This window comes from Equus przewalskii, chromosome 1 (genome assembly GCF_037783145.1).
Source record: "Equus przewalskii isolate Varuska chromosome 1, EquPr2, whole genome shotgun sequence".
NCBI lineage: Eukaryota > Metazoa > Chordata > Mammalia > Perissodactyla > Equidae > Equus > Equus przewalskii.
The window spans coordinates 71075080-71089883 of NC_091831.1; the positions used below are offsets into that span (position 1 = coordinate 71075080).

Below are 14804 nucleotides of genomic sequence, written 5' to 3' on the forward strand. Positions count from 1 at the left end.
CCATGCTCATGGATTGGAAGACTCAACAAAGTAAACAGATCAACACTCCCCAAGTTGATTTACAAATTTAATATCAAAATCCCAGTAAGGTTTTTTGTACAAATAGACAAGCTTATTCTAAAATAAACATGGGAAAGAACAGGCCCTATCTAGAACAGGTAAAACAATCTTGACAAAGAACAAAGTGGGGAAAATCACTCTACATGATATTAAGACTTACTATATATAGCAACAGTAATCCAGACAATATCGTATTGGTGGTGAGACAGACACAGATCAACAGAAGAGAAGAGAGAATCCAAAGACCCACACAAATATGCTGATTTTTGGCAAAGATGCAAAATTAACTCAATGGAGGGACAGCCTTTTCAACAAAAGGTACTGGGACAATTGGATATCCAAAGGCCAAAAAAATGAACCTTGACCTAAACCCCACTCCTAACACAAAAATTAACTAAAAATGGATTGTGGACTAACATGTAAGAAGTAAAACTATAAAACTTTTCTTAAAAAATAAGAGAAAATCTTCACAATCAAGAGCTAGGCAAAAAATTCTTAGACTTGACATCAAAAGCATAATCTGCTAAAGGAAAAATTAATAAATTGGACTCCATAAAAATTAAAAATTTTCCCTCTGTGAAAGACCATGTAAAGGGAATGAAAAGACAAGCTACAGACTAGGCAAAAGTATTTGCAAATCACATGTCTGACAAAAAATTAGTATCTAGAAAATATAAAGAACTCTCAAAACTCAACAGTAAAAAAACAATCCAAATTAAAAACAGGCAAAAGACAGGAATAGACATTTCACTGAAGAGGATCGACAAATGGCAAATAAGCACATGGAAAGATGTTCAACACTAGCCGTCAGGGAGGTACAGATTAAGCCACAATGATATATCACCATACACCAAGCAGAATGGCTAAAATTTTTTTTAAAAAAGTAACACACCAAATGTGGTGTGGACAAACTAGATCACTCGTACATTGCTGGTGGGAATGTAAAACAGTACAGCCACTCTAGAAAACAGTTTTGCAGTTTCTTTAAAAACTAAACATGCAACTACCACACCATCCAGCAACTGCCCTCTTATGCATTTATCCCAAAGAAATGAAAACATGTTCACACACAAAATAATCTATACACAAGCACTCATAGCAGTTTTTTCAAAATAGCCAAAAATGGAAACAGCCCAGGTGAATGGGTAAACTGTGGTACATCCATGCCATGGAATAACAGTCACCAATAAAAAAGAATAAGTTATTGATATACACAAAAATGTGGATGAATGAATCTTCAAGGAATTATGCTGAGAGAAAAAAGCCAACTCTAAAAGATTACGTATTGTATGACTCAATTCATACAACATTTTTTTTCTTTTTTTATCTTTTTATTTTTGGGGGGAAGATTGGCGCTGAGCTAATGTCTGTTGCCAATCTTCCTCTTTTTTTGCTTGAGGAAGACGGTCCCTGAGCTAACATCTGTGCCAGTCTTCCTCTATTTTGTAGGTGGGAAGCCTTCACAGCATGGTTTCATGAGCGGTAGGTAGGTCTGCGCCCAGGATCTGAACCTGCGAAGCCCGGGCTGCTGAAGCAGAGCGCACGAACTTCACTACAATGCCACTGGGCCGGCCCCCACTCATATAACATTTTTTAAATGATAAAATTTTAGAAACGGAGAATGTGTTACTAGGTGGCAGGAGCAGGAATGAGGGAGATACTGAAGGGAGGTGGATGTGGATATAAAAGGACAACACACAGAGTCCTTGTGCTAATGGAACTGTTCTGTATCTTGAAGGTGGTGGTAGATACATGAACCCACACATGTGATAAAACTGCATAGAACTAAATACATACACAGAAATGAGTACAAACAAAACTGAGAAACTCTGAACTGATCAGTGGATCGTACCAATAATGTCATTATCCTGGCTGATTTTGCAAGATGTTACCACTGAGGGAAACTGGATACAGGGTACATGGGATCTCTCTGTACTATTTCTTACAACTGCATCTTGCAATCTACAATTATCTCAATAAAAATTTCAATTAAAACAAAAAAATTTACATAGGTATTAAGGTGAGACACCTTGCACATTTCATATTCATAATAAAACTCTGAAATGAAAATTTTATGAGTTGTTAAGCAACATACATGTATATTTCCTACCATGTTGGGTTCCAACAAGCAAACCTATCATGTAAAATTTCTCTTATATGGCATACTTCTACATACTCTGCAAAAGAAAAGGCCTCCATATTTTTTTACTTTTGTCGACACTGTTACATCTTCAAAACATTAATAAAGTGGTCAAATATCAATTATTTGCTATTCAATGAAATGTCACTTCTGGGTGAAAGATTTCTCATATTTATTGAGTCCCCTACCCCAATCTCAGGTTGTTTCTACTTTGCAATGAGTCTGACAAGAGGTGAAGTTTTCTGAGCTTTCAGGATGTTGACAGGGATTTCTTCTCAGTGTTGTTTCTCTGATGTTTAGTGAAGTCAGGATTCAAGTGAAAGGTTCCATTAAAGTCACAGGGTTTCTCCCTGGTGTGTGTCCTCTGATGTGTTGTAAGGGATGACTTCTGGTAGAAGGTTTTCCCACATTCATTACATTCATAGGGCTTCTCTCCTGTGTGGGTTCTCTGATGTACTGTGAGGGATGACTTGTGGTAGAAAGTTCTCCCACATTCATTACATTTATGAGGTTTCTCTCCTGTATGTGTTTTCTGATGTTCTCTCAGTTTCATTTTCACAGAGGATTTCCCACATTCATCATATTCATAGAGTTTCTCTCCTGTGTGAGTTCTCTGATGATTAATGAAGTTTGGCTTCTGGGAGAAAGTCTTCCCACATTCCCTACATTCATAAGGTTTCTCCCTTGTATGTATTCTCTGATGTACTGAGAGCTGACCCATCACTGAAGGCTTTCTGACATGTCCTACATTCATAGGGTTTCTCCCCTGTGTGTGTTCCCTGATGTACTGCAAGGCCTGACCTATATGAAAAATTTCTCCCACATTTGGTGCATTCATAGTCTTTCTCCCCTCTGTGTATCCTCTGATGGAGGACAAGAGGTTTTCCCACATTTACTACATTCACAGAGTTTTTCTCCTATATCTGTCTTCTGATTTGTAGGAAGCATTGGCTTCTTGCAAAACGAAGTAACATATTGGTTAATTTTACAGACTTTCTTTCCTATATGTGTTTCTTGATGCTGAATGAAATTTGGCATCTTGCAGAATACTTCCCAATCTTCAATACAGTCAAAGGTTTTCTCTCCTTTATACATTCACTGAAGGAGTGACTTCTTGCTGAAACTATTCTCACTTTCAATACACTCATAGTATTTCTTCCCCATGACTCTATGGTGTTTATTTAGAGCTGAATTCTCACCAACACCACCTTTCACAGTCTTTAAATTCACAGTGACTTTCCCTTGTATGAGTTCCCTGATGAACAATGAATGTTGGTCTATCAGAAAAGGTTCTCACATGTTCATTATATTCACAGGGTTTCTCCCACGAGCATGCTCTCTTATGGATAATGAAAGTTGCCCCCTCACGGAAGGCTTTCCCACATTCATTATATTCAAAATATTCCTTCAGAGCTTGAATATCCTGATGCTGAAATAGGTCCTCATTTTGACTGATAGCTTTCCCACTTCTATCATATTTTAAAAGTTTCTCTCTGGAATGAGAATTCTTGTGCTTTGTACAGAGGCGCAATTTCTCATGTGCATTAAACTTGTCAACCTTCCTTACAAAGGACTTTCTATTACTAATAATTAATTCTGAAATATAATTCAAACTGATTCCATATGAGTCACATTTACCAGCTATTTTTCTGGATAGAACAGAGTTTGTGTCCAGATAAAATGTTTTTTCCTAATACACTATTTCCCTCCTTAGCCAGTGTTTTGTTGTTGAGAAAATCAACTTTACACAAAGGCTGGTTTTACTTTTCCTGGCTCTTCTCCATCAGGTCAACTATGCAGAAGTCTAGAAATTAAAATAACTTACTATAGTTTACAAACGTTAACACATTTCTTATGAAAGGAAGACATATTCATATGTCTTATAGCCAAGTCTTTGGCTGGGAAAGTAATCCTAAGGGTACACTGCCTTGCTCCCCTAAGTCTGGAAAAAATAACTTGCAGTAGTGGAAAATGACTGGTAAATCTGGCAACAAAACACAATAATTCGGCACTTCAAAAATGTTTATTGTGGGGATCATTTTGCAATATATACAAATATCAAATCATTATGTTGTACATCCGAAACTAATATAATGTTGTATGTCAATTATACTTCAATATAAAAAATGTGACATTCAAAAGTGGATAGAATTTGAAATAAACACAAACAAGCAATAAATGAAAAATGTTTGGATGACTGCTTGATGCTGGGATGGGGAACCTCACAAAGAATAGGATCAGCCTAACAACTCAACAAATACTAAGTAGAATCACAAGGAAAATTAATAGACAGTGATGGTGAGGGGAGATATCAAAGGAACAATTAGATTTAGAACAATTAGGTCAGGATCTAGTCATTACCTCCTGAAGCAAGAGCCTCACTAATGTACACGCTTACAACCTCATCCCTCTCTTTTCTATTCCATATAACACCATCAAATTAAATTTCCGAAAGTGCTCATTTCCATTAGAGTTAAAAGGAAAATTCTATTGCCTGGGCTATATTTGCATTCTCACTGGGATTCACAAGGAATATTAATGTCCAAATGAACTACACCTTCAGGTTGTTCTTATAACAGGATCAGATGTACATCTTTATTCATCTAGGATATCATCATCTAAAACTTACAGTCTGAGAATCCACTTATACAACCAATTATACCATGCTTCTACCTGTCTCTTTACATTCATCTTCTGTTAGTCTAATAATTGTGAAAAGTCTTCTCAATTTTCTACTCTTTGCAATTAAAGGCAGAAGATAAAAATTCTGAATTCTCAACTATGTTCAATGAAGGTTAAAAAAAGAAAGAAATGACAAATAAGGTGTCTCCAGACTTCTTTCATACCTTCATCACAATTGATGCAGAACTTCAGAGAACTCAATAAGAAAACTGAAGGGTGGTATAACAATGAAGATTTACTTCACTATTGTATTATCCTTTTAAGAAATTCCATTATTTTTCTATTTTCTTATATTTTAGTCTGTTTTAGCACAGTTGGACTAACTGACGAGTAGTGTTAAAATAATTGCTAGGGTGACAGAAAAACATTTCAAAGTATGTTAAAATTAGATGACAACAATCCTATGTTTCTTAGATTTACAAATGGGACCAAGTCATCCCTCTGGAAATTGCAAGATAAAATAAGTTTTATTCAATTAAAAAAATAAGTAAATTCTCTCTTTGTTCATTCAGGTTAAAATTTTATTTTAATTCATAATTATAAGAGATTATGAAAGACATAAAATATCAATCCTTGCAAATAGAACTGCTTCAAAAAGAAACTCAAAAACTAAAATTGGGTACACTGGAACCCTGATGGTACACCAAGGGTTAATATTCCATTTTGTTTAATATTTGAAGTATATCACTCTTCCTTTTTATATTCTAGTGATGGAATATTCCCTTACTCCTTTTTATATTTCATGTGTACTTTTCAAACACCATATACCTAGATTTGTAAAATTCCAAATTGACAATATCTGTCTTTTAACAACAGGATTTAGTCCCTTTGAATGTACTGTAATTACTGGATTATAATATCTGGATTGGTTTCCTCTGTTTCATTTACAGTTCCCACTTGTTCTAATTTTCACTTGCTCCCCCCCCTCCCACCCCCACCCCGGCTTCATTGTCCTTTTTTGGTCTGATCCAATATATTTTTGGTGATTTTTTTTCTTTTCCATTTTCTTCCCTTTAAAAGTTTAGAAGTTACCTATCATTTTCTTTTAGCATTTATTCATTAAATTTTACCATTTATATTTAAGTCAACATTTCTTCTAAACAATAAAAGGATTTAAGAACATGAGTCAAATCAACTGGCCAATTATTTACATGCTATCATTTGTCAATATTTTACTTTTGTCATTTTTATACCCAACAGAGCAAACATTACTACTATTTTACACAGACAATATTGTTTGAGTTTACCTATATCTTTACTTATTTCCTCCCCAAACTGCTTCTCCCCAAGTTTCCCCATCTCAGTTGATGGTATTATCAGGTGTCCAGTGCCTAGGGAAAAAAATCTTTGAGTTTTTCTCTTGATTATTCTCTTTTTCTTGTATGCACAATCCAATCTAAGAGCAAATCCTGTTGTGGCTACAACTTCAAAATATAGCAAGAATCCAACCATGTCACTTGACGTTCATGATTCCCAAGCCAGTGTAAGGCGGCAGGACCCCTTACATGGAGTACAGCTAACTGCCCTCCTTGACTTTACTCTTACCCTCCTCCTCGCCCCTCTGTCAGCATTTCCACTGCACAGCAGTCGAGACACACACGAATCAGATCAGCACATGTGCTCCTGTGCTCAACACCTTCCAATAGCTCCATCTCAATCAGAATAAAATTAAGGAGCTTACAATAGCCAGCACGGCCAAAGATAACAAAGGCCCAACTACCTCTCTGACATCATCTCTAACGCACTCCCCATCACTCACTGACCTCTATCCAGCCTGGCACGCACCATCCTGTCCTGCACACCCTAAACACTCTGGCCTCAGGATCATGGTACAGGGTATACCATCTGGCCAGAATATTCAAAATTTACTGCCTTACTCCATTCAAATCTGTTCATTATTATACTGAACCTCAAAGAGGGTCTCCCTGACCACACTTTCACAAACAGCACCACATTTCATTCTCTTTATCACTGAAACAGTCATCATATCGTTAACAGCTGTAGCACCAGCACACAGACGAAAGTGGCATACAGTAGACGCCAATTTAATAATTATTGAAGGAATACATAATATATGATTAAAAGAAGACAACTAAAATTGATGCAGAAAGAATAATCAAATATCTAAAACAAGAGGGGCAAGGATTGGATTTTTGGAAGAAAACAAAAGGGACCATTTAGCTGTTATCTGTCAGTGTGATATATGAATCTGGGGCACGGTGGCCAATTATTCTCAGCCACTTCCAAAGTTCCTTTAACTCTAAAAAGAGTTTCCTGAAAATTTCAAAGATGCCAACATCTGAACTAAGTCCCTAACATCCAATTTCTCCCTAGGTTACAGCATCCTCTGTACTCACTCACTCACCTGGGCCTCTGGGTTTGGGAATCTTCCTCTAATATCCACGGCTCTTCTCCTTGCTCCAATTTGAAAATCACTTCTGGTTTGGTAACACAATACCCTGTGAATGGGAAATGACACAGGACTTGGACCAGGCAGCGTGAGGTTCGAGATTTTTAAAGGAGGACAAAGGTGCGCCTGCAGAAAAATAGGTCCACTTGAACATTTCACTGGAGAAGAGAACACAAATTGTTCTTCTTTTCTTTCTTCTTCTTCTTCTTTTTTTTTTTAGTGAGGAAGATTGGCCCTGAACTAACATCTGTCACCAATCTTCCTCTTTTTGCTTGAGGAAGATTGTCGCTGAGCTAACATCCGAGCCAATCTTCCCCTATTTCGTACATGGAACACTGCCACAGCACGGCTTGATGAGTGGTGTATAGGTCTGCGCCCAGGATCCAAACCCACCTACTCCAGGCCACCAAAGCAGAGCACACAAACTCAAACACTATGCCACCGGGCTGGCCCCATAAATGTTCTTCATAGTGCCCGAAAGGGATCAATTGCCTTTGACTCTGGAATTTCAAATCTATAAATCACTAATCTCTACAAAGAAACCACATATATCAGCAGAGAAAAAGGAAAAAATGTTATTTGGAGTTACAAATTATACATTCCCTACCCCCTGAGACGAGGTGGCTGTAGTTCTCCAGCATCACGTCCCTGTACAGGGTCCTCTGAGCAGGGTCCAGGTGCCACCACTCCTCCTGGGCGAAGTCCACAGTCACGTTCTTGAATGACACTGACCCCTGAAACAGCACATTTGTGTTCAATCTATAGTGACGAGAACTGGACAGCATGCAATATGTTGGAGATCTAACACATTATCATGTTCACAGCTAATAGTTGCAGAGAAAAAGCTATATAGGATCTCCTCTGTCAGTATTACACATTGTGGGAAAATAAGAAATCACAGTACAAGGACTTGCCAGTGTGTTAACTTCTTAATTCTTACAAACAGTATACAAGGTCCTGCCAATGTGACAGGAACTGTCCCAATTTCTGGGAATGTAAACATGAATAAAGAATAATTCTGTTCTCAAGTGGTTTATAATCAGGTCAGAAAACATTTAAACATATATATCTGCAATAAATTTTCCAAAAGCAATACTACAAGTCTCTGAAAGGTAGACAGGTAGTTGCGAAAAGGGAAGAAAAGCTAAGTTCAAAATGGAACTTAACGTAATATCAGGTTGAGCTTTATTGAGGAGTAAAGCTGTAAGTCTTGATACATAAATCATGTGTTCTTTATAAATATGAGCCAACTACGTAGATAAGGCATAGCAGCACTAAAAAATATTTGATAAGTTAATGAAAATGCATGATAGCAGAATAGGGCTTGAGATGTATCAAGATAAAGCCTCAAAGATATAATCAGAAGCGAGATTAAAAGTAACTGGAGACATGTTCCTACAGTTAGGGGTTCCAGAATATTTGATCTTTTACCCCTTAATTAAAATATGAGCACTCTCCCAGCATAGTTATTTATACGTTTATATGTACGTAAAATCTCATTCTTATTTTTTTTAATACAAATATCTGCATATAGATATGCTAGCAATTCCTTCCCACACTCCAACAGCTTTTCTCGGGCAGCCCCTGGGACAGTGTTCTCAAAGTGTGGACATAAGTCAACAACAGTGGCATCACCCGGGAACTTGTTAGAAATCCAAATTCTCAGGCCCCATCCCAGACCTACCATGGTGGCCAGCTTCCAAAATGGTCATCAGTGATTCTCACTTCCTGCGATTCATGCCCTTGTGCAATCCTCTCCCACATTAAATAGGGCTGACCTCTGTAACCAATAGGATGTTGCAGAAATCACAGAATATCACTAATGAGGTCACGTCACGTCACAGAGGAATATTGTTGCTTCCACTTTGTTCCTTCTTGGATCACTGCCTCTGGGGAAAGCCAGCTGCCATGTCATGAAGACAGTCAAGCAGCCCTATGGAGAGGTCCACCTGGGGAGGAAATGAAGCCTTCTGCTGAACAGCAGCACTAATCTGCCAGGTATGTGAGCGAGCCAATATGGAAGCAATTCCTCCAGGCCCAGTCAAGCCTTGAGATGGCTGCAGCCTCAGGAGACCCTAGCCAGAATTACCCTGCTTTGAAACCACTTGTAAATAGGTGACCCAGTAAAACTACATTAGATAGTAAATGTTTGTTGTTGTCTTAAGCTGCTAAGTTTTTGGATAATTTCTTACATAGCATTAGATAACTAATACATCTAATAAACAGATACTCTGAGGATGAGACTTAACAAAGAGAGTTTTAACAAGCCCTTCAGGTATTTTGATAGACACCAAAGCTTAAAAACCACTGACTGAGAGCAGGAGTTGAAAAACTTCTCTTTAAAGAGCCAAATAATAAATACTGTAAGCTTTGAAAGCCACAGAATCCCTGTCACAACCACTCAACTCTGTCATTGTAACATGAGAGCAACCAGACACCTTGTAAACATATGGGTATGTCCATGTTCCACTAAAATTTTATGCAGAAAAAGAAGTGGCATGTCAGATTTAGTCTATGTGCCTCAATTTGCTAAACCCTGATCTAGAAAATAGGCAAGAAAAGTAAAATATGGTAATATCAAATTTAAACTCATAAAATACACTCTAAATGCAAGAGAAACTGCCTCTTGAATGATTAACGTGTAATTTAACAAGCTCCCAGGTGATGTTCATGCTGCTGCTGATTCTGAATGCATGCTTTTAGACCACCAAGGTAGGAGATAGAGCCCCACTTTTGAAATCACGGATGCAGATAACAGAGTCAATGAAGAGGTGAAATGAACTCTAGAGTTACATGTCCAAATATGCATTTCAGGAGCAATGATGCAGAGTTGGGCTAAACAATAAGGTAACCCATAGCCACACATATTACCAAGCAAAGGAAATGTGGCTAGGGGAAACAGAGGTACGCTATAAGTATAAAATACAGACCAGATTTCAAAGATAGTACAAAAAAATGTAAAAGATTTTATTAATTGTGTTTTTCTAATATTGATTACATGTTGAAATGATATTTTGAATATGCTGAGTTCAATTAAATACACTAAAATTAATTTCACTTGTTTCTTTTCTACTTTTTTTAAAGTGGCTACTAGAAAAATTTAAATTACATACGTGGCTATTCTATTAATCAGCACTGATCTAGAAGAATAGTGAAGAATGAGTTAAGGAAAAAAGGAAGGAAAAGACCAGGATGAGAGGTGACCACCTAATCCAGGGGCTAATAACGGAGAGGTAGAATAGAGACTTGATGCAACAGAAAAAGAAAATCAATTCCCTAATTCATGGAACAGAGGGAAAGACAGGGAAACTACCTCCCAGGGTGTCTTTATGAGGATCCAGGTAAATCCAGGTGCCATTTGCAAAGACTGGGAAGCAGAGAGAAAGAGGTTGGGCAGAAATAAGAGTCAGAGAGCTCTTGGACATGTTCTGCGTGAAGGGTCTGTGGAATAGGCAGACAGAGATCTCCAGGAGGCAGCTGGATGTGCGGTCCTGAAGCTCAGGAGTGAAGCCCAAGATGAAGGTGAGGAAAGGGAGTCACTGGCATTTGGTGGTAAGTGAAACCAGCAGTGAATCAGATGGTTCCAAGGAAAGAGACTGAGGACGTAAAAGTACAAGTACAGGACGTGAGGGAACTCCGCACAGGAGCCTGGAAGAACAGGCCATGAAAATGAGAAAAAAATTATCTGAAAGGTAAAAGTAAAACTAGTAACCTACATTAATAAACATACAGTTCTTCACTTACGGAAAATGAACAGAAAATGAAGCAGCAGAGCTATTTTAGGAAAACCAAGGGCATAACATAAGAACTAAGATAATCAAAATAACCAAACACACAAAAAACAAAACTGCAGCAAGAAATGGAAAAAAATCTTTTAATTCCAATGGTAAACTCACATTTAGAGAGAGAGCAGAAAACTGTTTAAAGAACTGAATTCAATTACAAAGAATCAAAGAACAAGAAAAAGTCCTCAAAAATTAAAAACTGACTGCTGAATTGTGAAAACCAAAACTCTTAACTGAAGGCCTAACATATAACAGACATAAACGAAAAATTGGGCAAATCTTCTAGAACATATGACAAAGGACAGAGACTGGTGAGTACACATGGGAGATCTCAAGATGATTGAGCCTTCTTTCCTGGGCATATAAAATAGTGACAGAGTCCAGTCCAAGACGGTGACATAGGAGGCTCTTGAACTCACCTCCTTCAATGGACACACTGATTGACAACAACACACAGAGCAAATCCTTCTGAAAGAAATCCAGAATCTAGCCTAGTGACTCCTACACAACGAGCGAATAAGAATATACCCACGTCGAAATGCATAGGAAACACTGAGACACAACCTTACGACAAACCCCACCCCCAGAACAGTCCCACACCATCAGGAACGAACTCTCAACTCTAAGCTTCTCTCTGAGGAGCAAAGGTTATGGACACCACATTTAGTGCCTCAACTTTTAAGACTCCCACCTGAGGGCATCGATGCAAATAACCAATAACCAATCTATAGATAAGACAGATAAGGTGAGATTTACTTGAGCCAAGCTGAGGACTAGCCCGGTAGGGCAGTCTCCACAAAGGAAGAAAGTGTTCCGGAGAAGCATGGTTTACAACACAGTTTTATACATTTTTAGAACAAGGAACATACATCAAACACGTCCAGGATACATATTCACCAAAGTTTCAAAGAGATATTTAGTTATAGATTAGCAGGTCAACATGACCCTGATGACCGGAAAAGGAAACTTATTTCAGGGGTACTGATACTGGTGCTACTGGCATCATAGGAAAGGAAGTATGCATCCTTATCTTCAAAGAGTGCCTTCTTTTACTTTGAGATAATGTTTAGTGCATCCTTATCTTTAATGGTTAAAGCAGATGTACAATGTATGTCTGATAGGCCATAAGGAAGGCTTCTTTAGTTCAGGCCAAATCAGGTTCAAACCAGAATAAGCTACCCCATATACCTCAATATGTGAAGTTTTCTTATCAAAGGATAGGCCCTCAAAACAGTGAGCTCTGAAAGCAGACAGGGCTTGCATCCACTAGAACCACAAGACTATGGCAAACAAAGAAACAGTTCTTAAAGGGCTCCTGAGACTTGCCGCGGCCATCCCCCAAGGGCTCAGCGCAGAGGGAGCACACAGAAGGCCAGTCTCCCAGTCTTTCCCTGAAAGAGGCTATCTGCATACTTTAAAAGCTGCTGCCCGAGGACCAGACATCTAATTTAGCATGCATCTAGGAGCTAACTCCAATGCTCCCAGCAAACTGGGGAAGCCATAAGACATCACTCTGCCTTCTTCCTGAAGCCCGCTCCAAATTGCCAATATCTCCCCAGAAAGAGCTTGGACACTCGTCTGGCAACCCAGCTTTTACAGCTGCTGCCAAAGGGACAGGCCCCTGGATTGCCTGGCTCTGATATCCACCAGGGCTTGCATTCACAAGACCCACAGGACTATAGTAAACAAAAAAAAGAGTTCTAAACTGTGCAGGAGCACACACCTCCACCCTCCTTCTACCCCCCAGGACTATATACCCAAGCCCAGTGCAGAGGGAGCATGCAAAAAAGCCATCTCCAGTTTTTCCTTGAAATGAACCTAACTACATACTTTCCCAGCTGCTGTCTGAGGATCCAGCCTCCAATCAGCCTTCATCTATGTGCTGACTGAGATCCTCTCCTTTGGTGCACTGACAGGTCTTGGTCTGCCCTCGACTACAGGGAGCCACTAAGAACAAAGAAGGTGGCTTGGACAATCTCAAAGGTTTGAAAGACCCTTGAATGGTGGCGAGGATATGGAGAAAAAGTAATCCTTGTGCACTGTTGGTGGGGATGTCAACTGGTGCAGCCAGTATGGAAAACACTAAAGAGGTTTCTCAAAAAATTAAAAATAAAACTATCATATGATCCAGCAATCCCACTTCTAGGTACATATTCAAAGGAAAAGAACACAGATATCAAAGTGATATCTACACTCCCATATTCACTACAGCATCATTCACAATAGCCAAGATATAGAAACAACTTAAGTGTTCATTAACAGATGAATGGACAAAGAAATGTGGTATATATATATATATATATATAACAGTGGAATATTATTCAGCCATGAGAAAGAAGGAAATCCTGCCATTTGGGACAACATGAATGGACTTTGACAGCATTATGCTGGGTGAAATATGTCAGACAGAGAAAGACAAATACTGCACGGTATCACTTATACGTGGAATCCAAAAAAAATCAAACTCAGAAACAGAGAATAGAAAAGAGGTTGCCAGGGGCTAGGGGTGGTAGAAACAGAGATAGGTTGGTAAAAGGTACAGATTTTCAGCTATAAGATAAATTAGATCTAAGGATCTAATGTATAACATAGTGACTATAGTTGATAACACTATATTGTATAAACGAAATTTACTGAGAGTAGAACTTAAACGTTCGCACAAAAAAATAAAATAAATATGTGAGGTGATGTGATAATTAACTGGATGGGGAAGTCCTTTCACAACATGTATATATATCAAATCATCACAATGTACACTTTAAATATCTTAATATTTTATTTGTCAATTATACCTCAATAAAGCCGAAAAAAATCTTAAATAAAATAGTAACAGTTTTCTAGTTCATGAGAAACACTGGGACACATGCCTATTAAAAGACTGAGATTTAATTTTAAGATTATAGAATGCTGGCCTCTCTACAGCTTCACACAACATCAACAGGCTCCAGGGCGACAACAGTGGATCACAGCTGTGGATCAGAGCCGAACAGTTTCAAGACACAGCAGGACACAGGGAGGCCCAAAGTCAAAGTGGAGAGTCAAAAACAAGGACACTAAAGGAATTTGAACCCTCTGGCAACTACAGCTACAAAAAACATGAAACACAGCCCAGCTCCTAGCCAGAGGAACATAAATCCTCACACGAGAAACCTCAGTTCTATTACCAGACCCATGTCCAGCTTTCAAGAAAAAATTGCCAAGCATACCAAAAAGCAAGAAAAAACACACTCAGAAGAGACAAAGTAATCATCAGAACCAGACTCAGATACGGCACAGATGTGGGGATTATCAGATAGGAAATTTAAAATAACTATGACTAATATGTTAAAGAGTTAAGTGAAAAAATTAGACAACATTCAAGAACAAATGAGTAACATAAGTAGAGAAATAGAAATTCTAAGAAAAAAATCAAAAGGAAATGCTAGAAGTCAAAACCACAGTAATAGAAGTGAGGAATGCCTTTGATGGGCTCATCACACAACAAGCGGAGGAAAGAATCAGTGAGCTTGAAAACAGGTCAACAGAAACTTCACAAACTGAAACGGGAGGAGAAAAAGAATGAAAAAACAGAACCTCCAAGAACTGTGGACAACATCAAAAGGTATAATATATGCATAATTAGAATATCAGCAGAAGAAGGAACAGAGTAGAAGAAATATCTGAAGTAATAACGACCAAAAACACCCAAAAATTAATGACAGATCCAGGAAGCTCAGAGAATACCAAA

General features: G+C 38.2%; 1 protein-coding gene across 5 annotated transcripts in view; it reads right to left on the reverse strand.

Moving 5' to 3' along the window:
- The window catches only part of LOC103550632 (zinc finger protein 248), a 77604-nt gene that overhangs the window by 50834 nt on the left and 11966 nt on the right, over window positions 1–14804 (reverse strand). For 4 of the 5 annotated variants that reach the window (XM_070567986.1, XM_070567970.1, XM_070567951.1 and 1 more), the window contains 2 exons: window positions 7900–8026; window positions 7248–7341 (listed from right to left, as the gene is read on the reverse strand). In XM_070567986.1, coding sequence (XP_070424087.1) covers window positions 7248–7341; window positions 7900–8026 — 221 coding nt within the window. Of the gene's footprint in view, window positions 1–5891; window positions 6214–7247; window positions 7342–7899; window positions 8027–14804 lie in introns of those variants that run through there. The other variant, XM_070567980.1, reaches the window with a different exon arrangement.